The following is a 24,214-nucleotide window of genomic DNA, read 5'->3' as shown; positions in this document are numbered from 1 at the left end:
ATAGGATATCTCGCTTTGGTAGTACGCTCCTGATGTTAGTAAAAAGAAACGAGAAATAGTCCTTGGGACCGTAAGGGCAACCACTATTTAACTGCTACGGGTCGCGAAGAACGACCTGTTGACCAACCAACTTCTGCACGTAGCGGTACATCCCTCGCCAAAAGTACCGTTGGCGAATGCGGTGGTAGGTTTTCGATACGCCAGAGTGTGCACACTGCGGATCAGAGTGGAACGACTCGCCTATGTCAGAACGCAGACTGCGGGGTATTACTAGTAGCCACCGGCGGCCGTCGCCGTTGTAATTGCGTCGATGGAGCAGGTCGTCGCGAACGGCGAAATGGTGGGCTTGACGACGCAACGCGCGAGTAGATGGTGTGGCCGACGGATCAGTCAGTAAGTCTATCAGTGAGGCAATCCATTGGTCCTTGCGCTGTTCGGTGGCAATGGTGTGAATGTCGATGGAAGAAACGGCAAAGTGAGACACTGAGCTGTGGGCATTTTCGTCAGGCAAAGGAGAGCGCGACAGGGCGTCGGCGTCAGCATGCTGGCGTCCGTTGCGGTACAGCACGCGGATGTCGTAGTCTCGCAGGCGAAGTGCCCAACGGGCGAGACGGCCTGAGGGATCCTTCAACAACGACAACCAGCACAGTGCATGATGGTCGGTGACGACATCAAATGGGCGACCATACAAATAATGCCGAAACTTCGCAAGGGCCCAGATGATTGCCAGGCATTCTTTTTCCGTGACGGTGTAGTTGGTCTCGGCTTTAGTAAGCGTACGGCTTGCATATGCCACGACATATTCTGGGAACCCAGGTTTGCGCTGCGCAAGGACAGCGCCGAGGCCAACACCGCTGGCGTCCGTGTGTACCTCTGTAGGGGCCGTTGGGTCGTAGTGGCGTAGTATGGGAGGAGACGTCAACAAACGACGGAACTTTGCGAAAGCGTCGTCGCACTGTGACGACCACGAATTGAGAGGCCCGTTGCTGCCAAGGAGCTTCGTCAGCGGCGATATGATAGTCGCGAAGTTTCGGATAAAGCGCCGAAAGTAGGAGCATAATCCCACGAAACTGCGCAGTTCCTTGACGGACGTAGGCTTGGGGAACTCTGTCACGGCCCGAAGCTTGGCTGGATCAGGGAGAATTCCGTCCTTGGACACGACGTATCCTAGTATCGTCAGCTGTCGTGCTGCAAATCGGCACTTCTTTAGATTCAGTTGTAGCCCAGCCTCGCTCAAACGCGTCAAAACATGCCGCAGGCGTTGAAGATGCGTGGAGAAGTTCGGGGCGAAAACGACGACGTCGTCGAGGTAGCACAGGCACGTGTGCCATTTCAAGTTGCGCAGAACGGTATCCATCATGCGCTCAAAGGTCGCGGGCGCATTGCACAGCCCAAACGGCATGACGTTAAACTCGTACAAGCCGTCGGGTGTGACAAACGCTGTCTTCGGTCGAGCGTCATCAGCCATGGGGACTTGCCAGTACCCTGAGCGCAAATCGAGCGATGAAAAAAATTCTGCTCCTTGCAGGCTGTCAATGGCGTCGTCTATTCGAGGTAGGGGATAAACGTCCTTACGGGTAATCTTATTGAGTCGTCGGTAGTCCACACAGAACCGCACAGAGCCGTCCTTCTTCGCAACGAGAACGACAGGAGAAGCCCACGGGCTGTTGGAGGGTCGAATAACATCGCGGCGAAGCAGGTCTTCGACTTGCTCGTTAATTACACGATGCTCTGCTGGCGATATGCGATATGGACGTTGCCGCAGTGGTGGTTGGGTGCCAGTGTCGATGTGATGCGTGACAGCAGACGTGCGGCCGAGAGAAGTTTGCGCGACATCGAACGAAGAACGAAATTCTTCCAACAGGCATAGAAGCTGGGAACGCTCGACCGATGTAAGGTTGTCAGCACTCGAGGAACCAAATACATCAGCGGGTGACGAATCAGATGTGGAAACAGCACTGAGCGAATGGGAGCTGGCGCAGTGCGTGTCACCCGGTGCGTCCATAACTTGTGCGTCTTCGAGGGCTTCCGCTCTGCTGAGACATTCCCCTCGCACCAATGTAACAATGTACGGGGATGGGTTCGTAACAAAAATATCGGTGTCACCCTGAGTGACTTGCACGGTCGCAGATGGCACCAGCAAGCCTTTCCTGTTAAAAATGCGGTCAGATGGAGAAAGGAGTGCAACGGCGTCAGCGAGACCGGTGCAATAGACTGACACAGCCGTTGACGAGTTTGCAGGAAGTGTGGTGTCGTCTTTGACGAGTACCTTGGTCGCAGCCGGTAGACTGTCCGCCGGCGTCAAATCTGGGAATGGTGAGAGCTCTATTTCGGCTGGTGCGCACCGAATTACGGCGTCGTGACAGGAGAGAAAATCCCATCCCAGGATGACGTCGTGGGAGCATGAACAAATTATGATGAATTCGACGGCGTACAGAGCGTCCTGAATCATGACACGGGCGGTGCACACCGCTGTCGGGTGAATACTTTGGGCGCTGGCGGTACGGAGGGAGAGCCCGGAAAGTGGCGCCGTCACTTTTCGTAGTAGTCGGCTAAATTTAGCGTCCATAACGGATACAGCAGCTCCAGTGTCTACAAGGGCCGATGTGCGCACACCATCTACAAACACGTCTACTACGTTTGATGGGCTTTGCTGAGGGCTTTGGCAGTTCGATAGCGTCGCAGCCCTTGCCTCTTGGACTGCGACGACTAGTTTTCCTGTTCTCGTGCGACCGGACGAGGCCGCATCGGCGACAGTGATCGGCGTCGTGGGGACGGTGAACGGCGGGTAGATGAAGCTGGGCGTGACGTCGGCGACATAGGCGGCGGCGGGTCGTAATACAGGCGGCTGGACTGGTTGTTGACGGTTGATCCGACTCGAGGCGGCTGCACGCGGTTGCAATAGCGGGCGACGTGACCGGCCCAACCGCACGCGAAGCAGATGGGGCGGTTGTCGGCAGTGCGCCATCGGCTTGCCGGGCTAGGTCCCATCCTTGTCGCAGGACGCGAGGGACGGGGCGGCGGCTGATATGAATGCATGGTGGTGTGCAGTCGAGGCGTATGAATGACGTCGGCGTACGCAGCCGGCACACTCGCTTCGAAGGCCTGAGGCCTGGCGACGGCTCCGGCGTAAGTTAGCGGGGGCACCACAGGGAGCGCTGGGGGCGGCCTGGCTACAACTTGCGCGTAACTGAGAGGCGCAGGCGCTGGAGGGGGCTGGTGGTATTCCGGCATGACCTCCGCAATTTCCTGCTCGAGTGCCCGGCGTAGGGGAGGCAGCAGTGTGGTCGACGGCTGCTCAACATGCTGCGGGTGAGCGAAGGCCAGTAGAGAAAACTGGCGGGCAATTTCCTCGCGCACGAGGGACTTGATCTCAGCGAGTAAGACAGAGTGGTCCGACGTGGCCGACAAGCCAGCGAGATCGGCGTCGCGTGATGGAGGTCGACGCGTCATCAGCCGCTGCCGGCGCAGCTCCTCGTAGCTTTGGCACAGTGTGATGACCTCTGCCACAGTGCGAGGGTTTTTGGCGAGCAGCATGGTGAAGGCATCGTCGTCGATGCCTTTCATAGCGCTCCGGATCTTGTCGGACTCAGACATTGTCGCATTGGATTTCTTGCACAGGTCGAGCACGTCTTCAATGTAGCTCGTGAAAGACTCGCCGGCCTGCTGGGCTCATTCACGTAAACGCTGTTCGGCTTGCAGCTTGCGGACGGCAGGGCGGCCAAACACGTCGATGATGGCGGTCTTGAAAGCCGACCACGTAGCGAAATCGGATGCGTGGTTGTTGTACCATAGGCCGGCAACACCCGCGAGGTAGAAAACCAGGTTGCTCAGTTTGCCTGCCTCGTCCCATTTATTGGGGACGCTCACACGCTCGTAGATCGCGAGCCAGTCCTCGACGTCGGTGCCATCCGCGCCGGTGAAGACAGGAGGGTCGCGGATGCGGGGGACACCTGGACATGGCGTCGGTGCAAGAGGAGGCGTTTGCTGGGCGGCGTCTTGAGTCATGGTAGCAGGCACAGTACGGGATCGAAGCTCCAAGGGCATCGAATGCGGACCGTAGTTGTTGAAAGGGCACAGCACTCTCCACCAAATTGTCAAGACGTTTATTAGCGGGCACTCGGCGACGGCGACAGTCAAAAGCGGGGCCGACTCTCTGCACGAGGAGCGTGCTCTCAGAGAAGAGGCGACCCACTAGAAGGCGCTCGAGAGGACGACCCATTACCGACTACGAACGCTTCGCTACAATACGAATATAATGGGCACCCGATTTCGTGGGTTCAAAAATAAAAATGCTCATGAAGATATTTATACCACATTTTCATGATAAAACTGTAGCACGCTTCTATGTTGACAATTAGAAAAAAGAAATAGAGACAAGCACAATTTCCCTTCAAAGAATGTAAAATTTATTCTCCTGGCAGTTCATTTTCTTCTGTGAGCCTGTTTTGATGGCTCCAAGATCACTTCTGGATACGCCTCGGTCGCGTGATGTTACCTTGATAGTCATTATATGTTGAATTGCTTAAGAAAGTCTACAAGCTTTCTCACCAAGCCTTTCGTTCGAGGTCCGGATATCTTCCCGTTTTCGGCCCGTAGTAAATTTTCCCGATCGACGTGCAGCTGAAGATATCCCATCGCGCTACTCACGGTCACAAGCCTCGCGCACACAAAAAAGACACGACGCAGCTATATTCAGTGTACAAAATAGCCTTCCCTTGTCCTGCACTTCCATAACCAAATGGCTCATCACAATTTGCACTTCACTGCGAACATACAACACACACAGGTCCTACGCGAACCAACACGAACTGACCACAAGATGTGCTCGGTCACCACTGTGTGATGGCGATGACAATGCACCTGACCCCTCTGACGGGAGTGCTAGTGCTTCAAACGTGGTATTGGTTTTGTACTCGATTCTAACGCACAGACAATTTTTGTTCCCACTGTTGCTTTCATTTTTAAATGCGAATGCGTTTCTTAGTCGGGGGTTGTCCTGCGTCCCTGGCCGGCGTGCACACAGGTGTTATCTTTCCAGGCGCGCTCCTCCTCGCCCCTAGCAACAGCTGCGCCGTGCCTAGCAACCGGAGCAGGTGGTGAGCGGCGGAGGGTAAGAGAGAGGAGGAGCGCGCGGGCGTGTGATGGCGCTCGCATCGCGGAGGGTAAGGGAGAGGAGGAGTGTACCCGGCGAGGGCGCTCGCATCGCGAAGCTCGCTCGGCGGAGAGAGAGCTCGGGCGCTCCTCCTCTCCGCGCTCGGACCTATATATATCATGCAGGGAGCGCGCTCTTTGGCGTCTTGATAGCGATGGAAGTCGGTGAAATTGAATCTCTCGCGGCAAGGATACCACTAGGACGAAGTGTAACACAATGCAACTCAAGCATTACGCCTCTACGTGCACACTCTCGTCTCTCCATTAATTAATCACACACTCATCGGGTGCACCCAAATGCATTCGCATTTCCTCACGATCCCCTTCGGGGAGGTGCAGCTTTTTTTTATCCACTCCCCTTTTGTTTGCTCCTTGCATTTGACCCTCTGACCATGGCGGAGGGGCCCGAAGCTCTTGTGTTCTTCTGTTCTTCTTTGTACTCCAGCTGGGAAACGAAGAACAGGGGAGAATACAAAAGGACACAATGGCGTGGGAGTCCCAGTTGTAAATCCCCCAACTCTTTTTGTTGCTTTCTTCGCTGATAAAGCCGGCACCTCCTCCACCCACAGGCTGGGGGTGAGGGGGATATCGGCTTTATCCCCAGACCTTTCTTTTTTGTTTATCTCGTGCCCTCTGCGACATGATTTGCTTCGAGTCTTTGCTCCAGAAAGCGCTTTCTTTTTTGCTTTTTTGCTTTACCTCGGTCACCTCAATGCCCCACCATGATTGCAATGTTCGTTTCGCAGATCGCCAGTGTTGTCGGTCACCGCGAAAGTTCATCGTAACAGAAGAGCAGTTACGGGGTTCGTCTTAAGTAGATTTTTTTTGCATTGAGTCTATGAGAAACTAAACAAATGGTCCCATGCTGTTCGGCATAAGCGAGAATTCGTCTTAAGCGAGTTCGTCTTAACGGGAGTTTACTACTGTATAGTGAATGCAGTGCAGAAGCTCTTCGAGATAGAAAAGTGACAAATTCCTCAAGCCAACACTGTGGTGGGTAAGATTTCAGCTCAATCAATATTTGTGGATGTCAGTGGTACTATACATCAACATTTGGATGAGTGAGCAACAACAAGGAGAGTAAAGTGGTGCCGCTGAGGATTCTGGGCTCATGACCAGGCTGCCTGCTTGGCAGTGTTCTAAAATGCAATAAAATGGACTTTACAATACTGGTGATGAGGGAGCGAGAGCCTGCGAAGCAATTTTTCCCTGAAGACAATGCCAAAAGGCAAGATACCAAAATTTGTGCCCGGCACCGCCTGGTCATCACGGGTAGAGCGCCTGGAGTTCTATATGAAGCCAACAACATCGTAGAATCCTCCAAAAAGCGAGCGGTGCTTCTCACACTTTGTGGTGAGCAAACCTATGAAATGCTGAGGGCCCTGGTGGCACCCCAGAAACCTTCTGAGGTGGTCACCATCAAGTTACTAACCCAACACTTCGACCCCATGCCTTCTGAGTTACTTAGACATTATCGCTTCCAGAAATGAGACCAGCTCCCTAACGAATCCATCAAAAACTATCTGACAGCTCTGTGAACCTTGGAAAAGGACTGCAACTTCGGCAACGTAAACTCCACGACAGCGGGACGTGAGGCATCGAGCGGAAGTCGAGACTCAAGCAGGGAATACAAGGCTACCTTTGGAAGTAACGCTTGCGAGACAGATTTGTATTTGGAATCCATGATTCTCATCTTCAGCAAAGGTTAAGGCTGAAGATAAGTTAATGTTTAAGAAAGCAAACAAGCTCGTTTTGATGGTTGAATCATCAAGGGACCAGCAGAAGCAGATACAAAGCAGTCAGCAGCAGGACGACACTTTCAATGTACATTGTCAGAATTTTCAGGAGTGTGCTGCAAGCAAGGTACCTCAGTGCTTCCAATGTTTAGCAGACCATGAGGCCGAAAAGTGTTTCTTCAAGAATGCTACGTGTAAGATCTGCCGCAAGAAGGGTCACATCGTGAAAGCTTGTCTGTCTAGAAATGCTAAAGCACAGAAGTAGCAAGGAAGCCATTGTTAGAAGAGAAGTGTTAGACGAACGGGAAGACTGCCTCCTTACTGTTTTTCACATGGGACCACAGATGACAAGCACACCTAGGTCTGTCATGACGGTACGACTATCTGGTTGGTCACTCAAGATGGAAGTAGACTTGGGAGCAGCGTTCTCTATAATAAGTGGAGTTACTTTCACTTGCCACTGGCCTCATGATGATCCGGTGTAAAGAGAACACAAGCTCGCTCTACGGACATGGTTGGGAGAATGTTTACATCCTGGGTTCCATGCTCATCAATGTTTCTTCCAAAAACAACAAAGCCCAGCTACCTTTGCTCACGGCTCGAGGAGTTGGAGTCAGCTTGTTAGGAAGAAAGTGATTCTAGAAACTGGGAATTACAATGCATGAGCAGAACAATCTCAGCGAAACAACCATAGAAGACACCTTCGCGAAGTTCTCTGCAGTGTTTGATGAAGTTCTCACTGGACATTCAGGGGCACCCGTATGCATTGACCTGGCTGAAGACGTGACGCCCCCGTTTTTTAAATGCCAGCAAGTGCCGTGTGCTTTGCGGGATGCCGTTTGTCGAGAACTCGAGCAGATCCAGGCCCAAGGTATAGTCGAGCCAATCTCCACTTCTGGCTGGGCCACGCCAGTGGTCGTTGTGAGGAAGAAGAATGGATCCTTACGATTGTGCGGTGCTGCGACTGGGGTTGCGTGGCCGGTGCGAACACAGGCTCCAGCGCTCTTTAGTACGCCGGATTAAATAACATGGTTGGGGTCCAACCCCTCTTTCTCCTTTCCACGCGATGGCCAGGATTGCACCAATCCTGCAGCACTGATAGGAGCATAATGAAGTGCACGTCTGTGCCTCCAAAGGTCAATGTCCAGTTGACGAGGGTTGGCGATTGACACCTCCAATGTCCCCTTTTGGGGAATCGGCAGCTCATTGATGACGCATCTGGACAGGAAAAGGCCAGACAGGTAAGGAGATCTGCGCAGTGTCGAAGAGTTGACACCGCAGGTGTGCAGAGCGCCATCATTTCTCCCCTCCATGCTGCTCAGGAACGTTGCTCTCAGTCCCTGAGAAGCACGGGAGAACAATAACTGGCGTCGGTTGTCAGAGCCGGCAGGGTGAAGACTCCACGATTCCCAGTATCCTTCGCTGTTCGAAAGTCTGTGACATTGTGGCATTTGTGCTGAGGCACAACAGCGGGGACTACAGGAGCACAGTGAATGCGAGCATCAAGTCAACAGTGTATTCTCTTCCAACGGTAGCCGAGTTGCATCAAACTCTTTGAGGAGGACAGATCTTTTCTAAGATTGCTTTGACACAGGCTTATCAACAGCTGCATGTCGACAGGACCACTTGTGAGATGCTGGCAATAAACACAATTAATGGCTTGTACGCAGTGAAGCTTCTACCATTCAGAGTTTTGGCCTCACCATCTATATTCCAATGCTTCCTGGATACTCAGCTGCATGTCGACAAGGACACCTCTGAGATGCTGACAATAAACACAATTAATGGCTTGTACGCAGCGAAATGTCTACCATTCAGAGTTTTGGCCTCACCGTCTATATTCCAACGCTTCCTGGATACTCTACTTGCTGGACTGAGTGGTGTATGCACCTATTTAGATGATATCCTCATCATGGGAGCATCGAATGAAGAGAATCTACATTGACTAGAAGCAGTTGTGCAGCGTTTTCAACAAGCAGGTCTTAAAGCAAACAAGGAAGAGTGTATATTTGGTTTACACAAACAAAGTGAGCTCTAAGGGAGTTGAGCCAATGTCTGAAAAGGTTGAAGCAATAACGAGTGCACCAGAACCAACAAACAAGTCGGTGCTACAATCTTTTTTTCGGAATTCTAAGCTTTTTCAGCCGGTTCCTTCGTGACAAGGCATCCGTCACCGAAACTCTTCATCGTCTATTGGAGAATGAAGCTAAGTGGAGATGGGAGCCCCGCCAAAGCTGCTTTCAAAGGACTTAAGGATGCACTGCATGAGTGCATGGTTCTTGTGCATTACGCGACTCTTGTCAGCAAATGCCGAGCTGTGATGCCTAGCCTTACGGTTTAGGAGTAGCCCATGCGCAGCTGGACGGAAACAGATACAAGATACCTGTAGTGTTACAAGGTCTAGAGCAAAGGTAAGTGAGGCCAGCCTCACCTGTGACTGGTCTGGCAGAAAACGTGGTGTGCAGGAGGCATCGGTGAGTGAGCCGCTATAGCGAGTCAGTGACAGCAGGCCATCCAGCAGGGCCAGGCAGTGGATGGCTGCCTCCCAGTGGCTTCGCCTAAGGGCAGTGAGCAGCACACACAAAGTACGTATGGTGCACATGAATTGAGTTCAACGGGTTCTTTATGCAAAACAATATTTTTAGAATAAATAAAATCTGAGTATTAATGGAACTAAAAGGGTGGAGAGCGAGAAGTAAGGAAATGAAAGGCCCTAAAGATAACAGTGCAAACATGTCTGCTACGCAGACTAATTGGCTGACTTTTACAATTGCTACGGGTCCTCCCAGGATGATAAGCACCACACTTATTTCTACAACTGAACAGACACTTACTCTTGGCAAATTTAGGAGACCAGTTGCAATCACAGAAGTGCATCAAATGTGCATACCTGCATGATGAATCATTTTTTTTCGTTATGAAATAGGCTGCCAGTGACACCAGATGCTGTCACTCTCGAGTAAGAATGCTTGAGGATCAAAATGCATTGAGGTGCATGAATAATAAAACTGTGTCTACATATAAGCAAATAGCATCTGACAAACTTAAAGTTATACAAGTTTTAACAATGTACCGTATATACGCGATTGTAGGTCGACCCATTTTACCTAAATTTGAAGCCCAAAGTTGGGGGGTCGACTTACAATTGAAACCGACACTAGTAACGGCGAGACAAATGAGAAATCATGGATGCTGTGGCATGCTTACATTACATCTGCTTGCCAGCCACGTGCATGCTCTTAACAAAAAGAAAGGAAGTTTTTTTACTTTTACCAAACCGATAAAGAACTGACATTTGGGCGAGTTGGATTCTGTTGAACATATTGGGTGGATTTGGCGCGTTAGAACTAGGACAGAGATGGAGAAGGGACACAGCGCTGGTGTTCGTGTCCCTTCTTCATCTCTGTCCTAGTTCTATCGCGCTCAATCCACCCAGTATGTTTACCAAACCGCTGTTCGCCATCAGGAATATTGCTACTGATTGAAAGGGCGGCTCTTCCATCAACGATCGACACTTCCATCAACAATCGAAGGCACATGCGCACCAATTTTGACTTGCGACTGCGCGGCACTTACGCGCTCCACTGTCGGCATTTATTTTCAAGCGCTTGTAACCCTATCTGCTAATAAAAACACACCAGAGTCGCGCATGATGCAATCAAGGAATATTCTAATGTAGGTGAGAGCACGATGAAAACAAATGCGAACAGTGGAGCACGCAGGTGCCACACTGCTCGCATTTCTTTTGTGGCCTCGGTACATGCTGAATATGTGACGCACAGTTATATGGAAAAATATAGAACTACATGCAACCATACAACAGATTTGCAGTGTCCTATCTTAAGTTTATTCTACGGCAACTTTGCCGCAGCTGTGCACATACTGACGCTTTTGGAGCTGCATTTCGGTTTTTCCGAAAGTCTCTTGAGCAGCTCCTCCATTCTGTTTCCCTAAGGGAAACCTCAGCCTGCAGACCAGGAACTCCTTGAGCAACTTATATGTAACAATGTGGCAAGCTGGAAGTTCCATAACAGGCAGCTCTTCATTACAGAGATCTGTAGTGATCCCACAGTGATTGATTCTTCCATCGGCTCCTTTTCCTTTGAAGTAGCTTTCTGCTTCTCGCAGCCCCGCCACGGTGGTCTAGTGGTTATGGCGCTCGACTGCTGACCCGAAAGTCGCGGGATCGAATCCCGGCCGCGGCAGCTGCACTTTTGATGGAGGCAAAAATGTTTGATGCCCGTGTACTTAGATTTAGGTGCACGTTAAAGAACTCCAGGTGGTCGAAACTTCCGGAGCCCTCCACTACGGCGTCTCTCATAATCATATCGTGATTTTTGGACGTTAAACCCCAGATATTATTACAGTAGAACCCCGCTGATACGTTTTTGAGGGGACCGTAGGAAATAAACGTAAGAGACGGGAAACGTAAGAGCCGAAAAACAGGAAAAACGGCAAAATATTTAGTGGTACAGAATTTTATTTCAATTCTTACGAGCAGCACGAAAATTGGCGCGCTCAGCCGCGATCTAGTCGATGGATAGAAACGCGGAGCTTAGGACGGCCTTATCCACAGAAATGTAATCAACGTATGTGATTTTTTTAACACCAACAGCTGTAGGCATGAAAGAACTAAGCACACGCAATCACAACCGGCGCGGCGAGTCCGACCGCGAACCGCACGCACGACCATGCGAGCTCCAACCAGCTTGAACTCCTCCCGTTCTCCGATAAATAACGATGATGATGAGTCTACGCCAGCGCGATGGCAGAAGTGAATGCCAATCTCGAAGGCCTTGCTTTCGCAAGCAATTACGTCATACACGCCATGTTTGTGCAATGCAAATCTCAGAGGCTATGCTTTTGTCAATAGTAAATGCCAATCTCGAAGGCCTTGCTTTCGCGAGCAGTTACGTCATAGACGCCATCTTTGCAATTTGAATCTCGAAGGCCATGCTTTTGTTTGCATCAATTGAAAGATTCTGTTGCTTGCGCCTTTCATGCGGCTAATATTACGGTCAAACGATGCCAAGCTGCGTGAAAATGCACCATGGCCGCTCTCTTTCGTAGTCACTCGGTCGGCTCCGGGCACACTTCGCGACGTATCATACGGGAACGGTCCGACAGTTACGACGTAACAGCGGGGTTCCCAATACATTGTATCCTATGGGAGCTATGCCGGGACCGGCGGAAAACGACGTAACAGCCGGGAAAACGCAGCAGTGAGGAACGTAACAGCGGGGTTCTACTGTATTATTATTCTGCTTCTCGCAAGAGACTTGAAATTGGTCTCAAAGAAATGCAGAGAGACTGTTTCCCTTCAATGCAGTTTTTTAGCGTTAGGAAAAGTGACGAATGGAAAGTGATTGGAGGGGAAATGTTGTAGCAGTCAGTTTCCATGGTGAGCTGATCATTATTTGTGAACCCAAATGCGTCAATTATTGCCAAACGCAATAAGAGCTGCCTGGCCATGTTATTGCGTACGCACCTTCTCTGGCAATCACACGAATCACGCTGCACTAGTATGGGGGGCAACGTAAACATTTCCTGAAACAACCTTGTGAATGCTCAACAAAAGGCTTACATCACAAAGGCGGGTATCATTTGTGAGGACAAATTTGTCCCGCCCTATTCTGTGCAGCCACACAGCCCGCCGCTTGGCATAGCAAAGAGCGCTTTGCATTATTGTCGCCGGTTGCTGCATCCACAAGCGCAGCCCCCAGGCATTCTTCGATGTCCTGATAGACTTGTTAACGATAAAGCGTCAGAAAGATACCGTAAAGTTTGTGTACGCTTTTCTCAAGCTATAAAAACAACTGCCTTCCAAAGCACCCTGCGTCAGCGGCCAGAAAGAAGAAGCAAGGCAAGTGAGCAGGAGCATTTACGGCGCAAACTGACCACGTGGGCACGGAAAACTAATAGCGTGCATGCGATGACCAAGAAGAAATGAACGCAATACTTTTACTGTTCCAGTGACATTAGAACCAACTAGCCCAGCAACAAATTTTGTTAAACAGGAACTTGTTGCCATAGCAACAGCTAATTTGAGCCGGTCTTGAAGTGCTGGTGTACTAGCAAATAGGATGGCTACATGCGATATGAACTGTGCTAGTGCAGTACCTCATTTTTAAAGACGATAGTCTTTCTTGGGGAACTTAAACGCAGAAATTTTGGTCTGTCTTTCTGTCTGTCCTTCTGTCTGTCTTTCTGTTTGTCGGCATGTCCCTCGATTCAGCCACTCGGCCAAAGTTGAACCACTTGCACAAGGGCCAGCCATCGTGAACGGCTCACTAGGTTCATACTTGTGTACATGGTTGATCAAAAAGCAAACACTACGCATATCTGAAGCGCAACATCACTAGCTAAGTATTAGGTGGCGTGTTCCTTTAATAGAAAATACATAGATACGTAATTCTAGAGACCCTAGTTTCTTAAGCTGCGCTGAAAATGCGACTGCGCCGAAACTTGGCTTCTTCTGTGCCCTCTGCGCGAGCTCATTGTTGTGTTTCGGTTTCAGTTCAGTATTGCACTGTACGAGTGCCATGGGGCGCCGCTCTGGCATTCCTGCTTTACCCAGGCGACGTGAATATAAAAGTGTGTGGAGAGTACTCGTTGAGTGCGGACGTTTCTTCGGCTTCGGCGCTTCGCGCCAAACCGCGTGTTCGGGCTGGCTGGCGTCCCTGCCGGTCGCGATGGTCACCGCCGGTCTTGCCTGCTGCTGTGCCGGGACTACCAGCCCGCAACACAGCAATCACGTTTCCCGACGTATTGCCAGATGGCGTTCATATCTCACGCAGCGCCTCTTCTATCGTCTTTAGACGACATTTGCAGCGAAGCACGCAGATACGCGGCCAATTTTTTATGTTTGACTTTTTCCAATACGGCCATGATATGTCAGGAAGATGACAAATGGCTCCATGAACTCCAGTGTTTTGATGCCATAATGGGCTGTGCAACTATGGCATTGACTACACCAACGACAGGGGCTGAACGCTCGTGGAATTCACAGAGTGTAATTGGCTTCATGTCATTTCATGTCATCCCAAAGCATATTAACAAGAAGTATACATAGAAAAGCCTTATACAGTCAACGTCCAATTTTTCGGACCCCCTCGCGACCGCAGAATCATCCGAAAAAATGAATTCATGCACTGTTACTTCGCTCAAGTGGCCAAACCACCACAGCCATGTCTGAAAGGGCTCCGAAGGCCTGCCAGTAAGTATACTTATCAGGTATTTCAGTGACTGCACAGGCCCTTGTGAATACATTCGGTACCTGCCAAGAAATCTGCTGATCGTTCCTAGTTGAGTGCAGCACGTCGCCTACTAAGTTCTTGCTGTCACGGCCAGCGTGCTTGCTCTATCATAAGCAAGCATTTGCCATGAGTGTTCGCTGTTCCCACTCTGTCCTGTCTTCACTCTTGAAAGCGATGTGTCTGTGGGGCGCACTTAGTGGTCCCGCACAAAGAGGAAGCAGTGAACGGCGGCGCAGGACATCTGAGTTGTCACCTATTAAATGAATGCAGTACACTTACAACTGCTCCAAGCCTACTAAGTTCACGCTGTCACGGCCAGGGTGCTTGCTCTATCATATGCAAGCGTTTGCCATGAGTGTTGGTGCATGACCGAGCAGTCAGCTGAAGATGCTTATCATAATAGGGTTGTAAGAAATTAAATGGTGGGGGCACATTTGCCGCCTGCTGCCATCGCGCCTCCGTGCATTTCCGGTGCTTTTATGTAAGGCGTCGCCACAATGTGCCATGACAGTGGGCCCTTCACATTCTCAGTATGGTTCACACTTTAGCATTGTGGCAAAGCTGACTTTAGAATCCGCTATGGCTGCAAACTGATAGACTCGCGAAAGTGCTGGTTCGAGCCCGAGAGATGATCGACATAGTAGCTGTGGTGGCTTCAATTATTGCCGTTTCAGACCTGCAACATCAGCAGAAAGTCAGAAAAAATCAGATGCAGAAGACTTCCAGATGCTCTTATACATTGACAATATGGGGTATGTGGAGGTGCCGTGAAAGCGTCTGAAAAATTGGCGGTTGACTCTACTGGAGAAACAAAGAACGACAGATTTCGTGATGTGCAGGTAGCCCACCATAATACATGACATACAAGTAGTAAGCAAGGGCAGTGATCATAGGCTGTTGAGGGTGAAAGCTACACTCAACTATCAGAGAGCAAGAACAAAATTTGCTACTCATTGAAAAACAGGCCAACCTAAATGTAATGAGGCTAAAAGCACAGGAATTCACAACTGTATTTGGGAATGAGCACAATGCTTCAGAACACAAAAAAAAAATGAAAACAGAGAGGAATTGTTTCTGAAGCAGCGCTTGACTATGGAGGCAAGGCACCAAGAAAAGAAGTAAGCACGTTTACACAAACCACTAAAGGTTTAATAAAGAAATGGCAACAGAGGAAAGCAACTGCCTCAAGGAATGAAATAGAATTTACCGAGCTGTCAACACTGATGAACAAAAGTATACGGTAAAACCTCGGTGATACGAATCTCGTGTGGTCAGCAAAATATTTGTATTATTCGAAATTCGTATCACCAGAAAACATGGAAAATAAGTAAGTGACAAAAGAAAGCTGCCGTACGTTTTCATTTATTGTTTCTCGAGGCCGCAGCAACGTCATGAACCACTCTGAATGATTGTCAGTAAACTTTTTTAGACGTCAACGATCATACATTTACTCGTAAACATACGACGCATGCGCACATGTGTAACTAACCAGACTGTGTTATGACCCGTGGCAGCTAGCAGCCTTTTTCTATTTTTATTACGCTTTTCAACGTGACACTAGAGTAATGCAGTGAAAGTGACTTTAGGAGTGCTTTGCATGTGATAGATGAAGGCCAGAAAATTTTAGAAACGCTGTCCTTTGTTATTTTCTTATCGCGGTGATGTTGGGGATTTTTCGGGAGATTTACAGCCGTGCCCGCACAATCGGGAGGTTTGCTAAAAAATTCCGAGTCTCTGTGCAAATCAGAGAGTTGGCAGGTGTGCGCGTCCCCAACGATCTGGGTGTTGACCTTGCAAGGCCTAGCTCCTTCACCAAGACCACCCGCTTCCTCTTTCGGTCCTCGTCCACCTAGGGATGGTAAAATCGATGAACGATTAATCGATTAACAGATTAAAGGTCCACAATTAATCGGTTAATCGTCATTGATTTCCGCGTTTCGATTAATGAAATTAATCGATTAAAGCTATTTGATTAATCGATTCCGGCACACCCCACTCCCGTTGCCAACTTCCCCCCTTGGTCGGAGCGCACGACTTTGAGGCGCGCTATCCTGAGACGCAGATGCCGTACACATCACCTCTCTTTCACTGCTTTCACTACAGTGCATATTTCTGCACTAGCAGAACAAGCCCGGAGCTGGCGGCGGCCATACCCCGTAGAGAAAGATATGAACTCGCCCAGAACTCCAAGCACTCCCTAATGCTTCAAGCCCGGACAGGAGGCGGCTCCAGCCCATCGAGGCAGAAATGAACTTGCCTGCTTCGCTGCGGCTCACAATCTACTGCTGCTGCTGCTACTGCCTTCACCTCCTCTCCCTTAAGCTGGTTAAGCGTCGCCTGAGTATACGTGGGGCTTGCATTGCTTGCGTGTTATATCATATAATTATTACACATTGGTGGTTATACTGCTAACTTTGGGATTTCATAATGCCGGGCAATCGAAAGAGGAGCGCAGTGTGGTCGTTGTTCGCTGAAGCTGAGAAAACGAAGACTGCAAGGTGTAATAAATGTGGCAAGCACTTCTCGAAGCCAGCAATGGAGACTCTAAGATATCACCAGCTGTACGCCCACTCTATTCACGTGCCAAAGAGCCATCTCCCAAAGAAAGGTGGTAACGACGAAGGTGACAGTGTTGAAGAACCCTATCCCGACTACACCATTCCGCCTCTTCAGGAAAGTTATCAGTATCTTGCTAATATATAGCCAACAGCCATCTCCCGACGACGGACCCCTTGTGTCCAGTGCGCGAAAGTGGGAATTTTCAATCGTCAGCGTGTCTGATAAAAAGATTTCGGTCCATATCAAGCACCAACGATGCCTCTCAAACAAAGAGATATCGGTTTTAAAGCACCCATAAAAAATATCGATTAATCGATTAAAACTTTCCACCGAAGCAATTAATCGATTAAAGGCTAAATCAGTTAACGATTAATTATTAATCGATTAAAATTTTTAATTGACCATCCTTACGTCCACCCTTCATAGGACGTCTGATTGCGAAGACATGGCTTGCATCGACGTAGCAGGCGCGTGTAAACACAGTACAATGACATTGCCTTATGCACAGCAGCATGCGTAGATGCGTTAGAGGGGAAAAAAATGCAATGCTAGTGCCATCTGTAATTTAAACGCGAAGGCAAAGAAAGGCGCATTAAGGCCTCCAAGATTCGCGCGCACAGTCTCAGAGGATACGACGCCCTACTGATGGCCTAATCTGACAAACTGGTGGCATGGCACGCATGCCTGCACTTGGGTTCCCACAACCGCGCGATTGTCGCGTCTTCAGCGACAGCACGGGCAGCACCTGTTTATACCTGCACGGTAGTGTACGCTCGTATCAAACGTTGCGGGATGAAAATTGGTTCGCAACATCCATACTCCATTACATTGCAGGCTAATGGGCCTTGGCCGGGACCACAGAAAAATTCATATAACCCCGAAATTTGTACAAGCCGTGATCGTATCACTGAGGTTGTACTTATTGACGAACAAAACTACAGAGTGATCAAAATCAAGCTTCATGATTTTCTTAGAATTAGAGAGGTAAATGAAGGCCACCTTTGTAAATGAGTTCTGTGGCCAAGCAGACACAAAGTGCGGCGATGATTACCGTAGTCAGCCACCCACTTAACTAAGATTTAATAATGAACTTTACAGTACGGGTGTGTGAATATTCGATATTTTGAATATTTTTCGAATAGTGTTTGCTATTCGATTCGATTCGCACTGGAATTTTACTATTCGAACTATTTGAACTTCCCAAAAACAAATACAGTCAATGCCCGATTGAAAGTGACCCCTTCAAATTTTCAATATGCTTTACTACATTACACTCTCGCATTGCGGCAAAGCTGCCTTTCAAGCTCCGTTACGATTTAACTGCCAAAAGATTGGAAGTGGTCCCTAGATTTTCAGTATGCTTCACCTCATCACACGCCGGTATTGCGGCAAATCTGCCTTTGAAGCTCCGTTACGGTCGAACTTTGCCAAGACACAGTCAACGTCCGATTGGAAGTGGTCCCTATATTTTCAATATGCTTCACCTCATCACACCCCGGTATTGCGGCAAAGCTGCCATTCAAGCTCCGTTACGATCGAACTTTGCCAAGACACAGTCAACGTCCGATTGGAGGTGGTCCCTAGATTTTCAATATGCTTCACCTCATGACACCCCGGTATTGCGGCAAAGCTGCCTTTTAAGCTCTGCTACGGTCGCAAATGTATTCACTCAAGAAAACGCTGGTTCCAACATGGAGATGAAAGATGTGGCAGAGGTGGGGGCTCAATTGATGCTCTTTTGGACCTGAAATTTGGGCAGGAAGTCCGAAAAATCGGAAGCCAAAGCTTTTTAGCATCCAAAATTTCAGATGTTATATAACGACATTAGATGTATATGACGACGTTAAAGATGTTATCGACGTCTACGAGGCAGATTTGGAACTCCGAACTTGAAGGGAGCACACCCTTGTCCGCCAATCAGTTGGGCTTCCACAGAAGTTGAAAGAGGAGGAGAGGCTGAGGAAATGGCATCTTTGCCTATCACGTGTAAAGTGTTGTCAGCAACACTTTGGTTGCACCAAATCATGTACATACGTACAATGAGGCCTCTACATTGCCTCATTCTTGATAAGACTATGAATCACCACCACCCCAGTGTTTCATCAACCTAGCGAAAAGAAACACTTTCATGTTGCTATCTCATAAGAATATGCTTAGGAATCCTCTCTAACTTTTTTTTCTGCAATTTCACTTCGAAGTATTTGAAAAATATTCTAGAAATATTCGAGAAATATTCAAAAAATATTCTAGAAATATTCGAGAAATATTCGAAAAATATTCGATTCGATTCGCACTCACACTTCAATATTCGAATTCGCTTCGCACTCAAAATTTTGCTATTCGCACAGCTCTACTTACTGCAGTAAGCAGGCATCTTTGTTTCGAAAAGTTGTCACCAGTTGTGCTTCTACACAGTTGCACTTGGAAGAATTCTTCATAACTTCTGGAGTTTTATAAGCCATAACAACATGATTATGAGGCATACTGTAGAGTGAAGGGCTCTAGAAATTTTGACCACCAGGGGTACTTTAACATGCACCTAAATCTAAATACACAAGCCTTTAGAATTTTCACCTCCATCAAAAATGTGATTGCCACGGCCAGAATTGAACACATGCTGTTTGGGTCAGCAACTGAGCACTGTAATTGGAAGACCTCTAGCATGCCCGTGCTCCGAGATGACTGGCTGAGAAGTTCCTCCCTGACATGACGTGCAGTCATTTCTTGACACTGTCGGGTGGTGGTGACGTTGGAGAAGGCAGCAGTGGGCGGGTTCCAGATGAAACTTTTCATTTGGGCAAACCTGTGCCCCATAAACGAGGAGTGAAACTACAAGTGATACACGCTTACACTGATAGCGGCGAACAGAGCGTCGGCTTCGATAATCTGATCTGCAGTAAGGCGCGTCGGCATTTACACATGCGGCATCGAACATTCGAGCCTTCTCGCTGGTGGCCTGCGTTAGTTCTAGAATAACCTCAGCTGTTCGCGTTTGTGCACTCAAGCCTATAAGAAGATTAGACCATAATCTGGAAGGTTCCCAGACATTAGGGCGTGGCTTGTGCAAGGCAGCAGCTACGCATGCAGCAAACTAGTCACATAAAGCTCCTTCGCAGTTGGGGAGGTGAGCGCTTGTGCTTTCAGTTATGGCATCGATGTCACTCACGGGTGCTCCACGGGAGTGGTGAATTTCGACGAATTCCGATGAATTGGAGCGGGAATCACTGGATGATGGTAGCAGCAGAGACACGGCAGACGACTTCGATTCATCAGACTTCAGTACAGACGGTGAAAGTGCGTCAGACTGCCCTGGCACATCAGCAGGTATCCCCGGTAACTTTCGCTTTCTCCTCTGGCCGTTTTATCGCTGCCACACGTTGACGTAAACATATCCGGTGTGTAATAAAGGTCACAGCTCTTATCTGCAGGGTGTCAACTTCGTTCGGGCGGGAACTTGAGGCGCTGGTTGCAGAAAGACTGGACTTCTTTCTGCGAAGACTGCCCGGAGTGGACCTTGACCTGGCGTTCCGGATTGCCACGCGGCAGGTTCTTCGTACTGTTTTTCCCCGCAGAAGTTGCCAGAGAGGTATGCGACCACACAAATAAGTATGCATGGATGCATATTTTTGAAAAGCCAACGTACAGTGAGAGGAACAGATCCTGGAGGGAAGTCAGTGAAGAGGAGATGTGCAAGTTCGTCAGACTTCTGGTGCACATGGGATAGCAGAGTGTGACGTTAGGAGAGTTGATGCATTGCGAGTTGGCGCTATATCCTGTCTTCTCTTGTTTTCATGCTTGTCACAGTTGCGCCTCAAATATTTTATTAAGTGTACATGGGAATCATTCAACTCCTGCGCCTGCATTGCTGTTGAGTCAACGACACACATTTCCAGGCCTTTGTCCACCATCAGAGATGCCACGTTCAAGGCGTTGCTTGCTTTCTTGAGCGTCTCTGATCCGGAGAAGACGACCGTCACATCCCACGGGAAGCTTCACCGCGTGTCTTCTCTATTTAAACACATGAACAATTCATCCGTGCTATTTTTTCAATCGCGTCGGAACTTTACCGTGGATGAAAAAATGGCGAAGCTAAAGGTCGATCTGGTATTCGGCAGTACATGAGAAACAAAGTGGTCAAATAGGAATACAAATTATTGCTTTTTGCAGATTTGGAAACGGGGTACACTGTTCATTTAACATATAGAGGGGATGGCCCCTCAGAGTACTTCCTCTATCATTTGATGCTCTACACTTTAGCATCAATCAATTTCTGTGGCAGGAAAATATGTTTGCTGGAGTACCCAAAGTCAACAGATTTTTCCGCAGTCACGTAAGTGTTACGCATAGCACGCCACTCGTGGCACATCAGGGCAGTGGCTTTGCACCAGTCCTCACTGTCTTGCATGTGAACATTGCTCCCGAGAGACTACTCTTACTTCCTTGTTCCCCAGTGGTCTTTTTTAAGCAGACATGAAACAATTAGGGGTGTGCGAATATTCGAAATTTCAAATATTTTCGAATAGTGTTTGCTATTCGATTCGATTCGCACTGGAATTTTACTATTCGAACTATTCGAACTTCCCCAAAACAAATACAGTCAACGTCCGATTGAAAGTAACCCCTTCAGATTTTCAATATGCTTCACCTCATCACACCTCGGTATTGCGGCAAAGCTGCCTTTCAAGCTCCGTTACAGGTCGAACTTTGCCAAGACACAGTCAACGTTCGATTGGAAGTGGTCCTCAGATTTTCAATATGCTTCACCTCATCACGCCTCGGTATTGCGGCAAAGCTGCCTTTCAACTCTGCTACAGTCGCAAATGTACTAACTCAAGAAAACGCTGGTTCCAACATGGAAATGAAAAATGTGGCAGAAGTGGGGGCTCAATTAATGCTGTTCTGGACCTGAAATTTGGGCAGGAAGTCTGAAAAATCGGAAGCCGAAGCTTTTTAGCATCCAAAATTTCAGATGTTCTTATACATCGATGTCTACGAGGCAGATTTGGAACTACGGACTTGAAGGGAGCACACCCTTGTCCACCACATCAGTAGGGCTTCCACAGAAGTTGAAACAGGAGGAGAGGCTGAGGAAATGGCATCTTTGCCTACCATGTGTAAAGTGTTGTCGGCAAGACTTTGGCTGCACCAAATCATGTACATAAATAGAATTCGGCCTCTACATTGCCTCATTCTTGATAAGACAACTATGAAACACTACCTTGCCATTGCTTTATCAACCTAGCGAAAAGAAACACTTTCATGTTGCTATCTCATAAGAATATGCTTAGGAATCCTCTCTAACTTTTTTTTCGGCAATTTCGCTTCGAAGTATTCGAAAAATATTCTAGAAATATTCGAGAAATATTAGAAAAATATTCGATTCGATTCGCATTCACACTTCAATATTCGAATTCGCTTCGCACCCAATATTTTGCTATTCGCACAGCTCTAGAAACAATCAATTGAAAGAAACAGGCTTTTGGAGCCGCAGGGAGTAGGTACAATTTGCGTGCAATAGAAACTGTGATGTCGAGCTTGTCAGAGAGTTGACCACCCTTACTGCGCATGCGCATACCCTCTCCACACACCTCCTCTCCCCTCCCCTCTCCACACCTCCTCTCCACTTTCCCTCTCCCCTTCCCCTCTCCACTTTCCCTCTCCCCTCCCCCTTTCCACTCTTCCTCTGAAACGCGGGCTAGACATGCTGAAATTCTCTCCTGCTCAACGCCGCGATGAGCTCGAGCGCATGCGCGTCCCCTCCCCTTCTCTCTCCTCTCCTACGCTGCCCCCCTCTCGCCCGCCTGTAGGCCGCGTTCCCCGCTCGCCCTGTGAGAATTAACGGCCAGGCTAGATGGAAGATACGACGCGCGTAGCGTCCCTCTTCGCGTTCCACGACGCGAGGTCGGTAGCATGCCCAACGAACGCCAACGGAACGCGATCGTGCAAGTGCTCCGGCTTCGCATCGCCTCATGGTCCCATTTAGCGGGAGATGGTGTAATTTTTCATTTAGCCAAGGAATACTGTCTTTTGAAAAACTGTTCTAGACCTCTGCTGGAAATAACAGCTGTATTAGGTAAAATTGTGCGTCTTAGCAAGCGCAGTAGAACAAACACAAGAGAAAGAGACATGTAGACAGGACGGGTACCCGTCCTGTCTAAGTGTTCCTTTCTCTTGTGCTTGTTCTGCTGCACTTGCTAAGATGCACAAGTTCCACACCCACCAACTAGCCCAAATTTCCGCGTTGTATTAGGTAAGGCTGTTTTAGAATGCGAGAGCTCACCTGCGGTCAAAGTTTTCGAAGATGCGACGCATGATGTCCTTGAGGGCTGTCTCCTGGGCCTCCTCAGCAGTGACTAGCTCTGCTACAAGCCGCTTCACGTCCTCAGTGTAGTACCGCCTGTCACGCAATGAGAGGCCAGTCGTCACTCTATCGTCCTAGGATGCCAAGTGCTGTTCAATTACAACTGCTAGAGTAGTTACAAGCAGTAACATTAATAAATGTAAAGCGTTAATAAATTGCCAACCTGTAGCCCTTGCGCTGGCCCTGTAACTGATACGAGGAGTCCACAAGTCGGGCACATGACTCGGGCACCTCAATCTGGAAACGGTTTTTGCCCGATCCCACATAGGTTGCCTTACAGCGGAAGTGCTGGCTCTGCTGGGACAGGTAGTCTTGCAGGGCCTTGTTGGCCTCCTGCAAATGAGACATGGATGCATGATAGCAGTTGTGAATGGGCACATAGCTCAGTTGTTTCCAGCCATGGCTTGCATTAGAGGACTGAAACAGGCCCTGACCTTTGTATGACGCCTCCCAAGCAAGCTCGCTCATTTATCGAGAAGGCCGTGGCAATTAAATTTTTGGAATATCACAGCGCCGCATGCTGTGCAGGTGTTATATACAGCCAACGTCTATTTTTTCAGACTCCCTAGGGACGATGAACTCATCCGTAAAATGAGGCATTCCAAAAAAGGAAATGAATTCATGCTCTTTTACTTTGCTGAAGTTGTCAAATCCACACAGCCATGTCTGTAATGGCTGTCAATGCCTGTCAGTGCACTTATCAGGCATTTCGGTGCTCGCCAGGTACTAGTTGTGCACAGCATGTCGCTTCTAAGGCCACGCCGTCACTACCAGGGCACTTGGTGCACTGTACACACGCATTTGCCCAGAGTGTTCATCATGCACACGCTGCTCCTGACTACATGTGGGCGCGGCGATGGCGAGCTGCTTTCACTGCTGAAAGCAACGCGTCTGTGTTCGTGCTCATTGAGTAAACTTTCGTGTTTTTTTGTGCATGTGTGAAACCATTCTTGTTGATCAGCATGCCCATACAACAGATGAGCATAAGTGCTTATGCCTGTCTAATCTTTTGTGTCGTCCTTGTGCACTGCCATATCCCATCAAGAATAACCAATTACATTCCAATTAAGCAATTAGCATGCGAATGTTTGAGCCATTTTATACAGCCAATAACACTAAGAACCTTATTTTGCTGACTCTGTTGCATT

General features: G+C 48.8%; 1 protein-coding gene across 1 annotated transcript in view; it reads right to left on the bottom strand.

The window, feature by feature from the left end:
• Positions 1-24,214, bottom strand: part of LOC119384060 (DNA mismatch repair protein Msh6) — a 260,639-nt gene that overhangs the window by 65,218 nt on the left and 171,207 nt on the right. The window contains exons 22-24 of the mRNA XM_037652348.2: positions 23,230-23,399; positions 22,986-23,102; positions 9,322-9,448 (exon numbers count right to left, since the gene is read on the bottom strand). Of these exons, the coding sequence (XP_037508276.1) occupies positions 9,322-9,448; positions 22,986-23,102; positions 23,230-23,399 (414 nt within the window). The remainder of the gene's footprint in view (positions 1-9,321; positions 9,449-22,985; positions 23,103-23,229; positions 23,400-24,214) is intronic.

This window comes from Rhipicephalus sanguineus, chromosome 2 (genome assembly GCF_013339695.2).
Source record: "Rhipicephalus sanguineus isolate Rsan-2018 chromosome 2, BIME_Rsan_1.4, whole genome shotgun sequence".
Taxonomy (NCBI): Eukaryota; Metazoa; Arthropoda; class Arachnida; order Ixodida; family Ixodidae; genus Rhipicephalus; species Rhipicephalus sanguineus.
The sequence above is the reverse complement of the archived record's forward strand: the minus strand, read 5'-3'. Positions and strand labels throughout refer to the sequence as shown.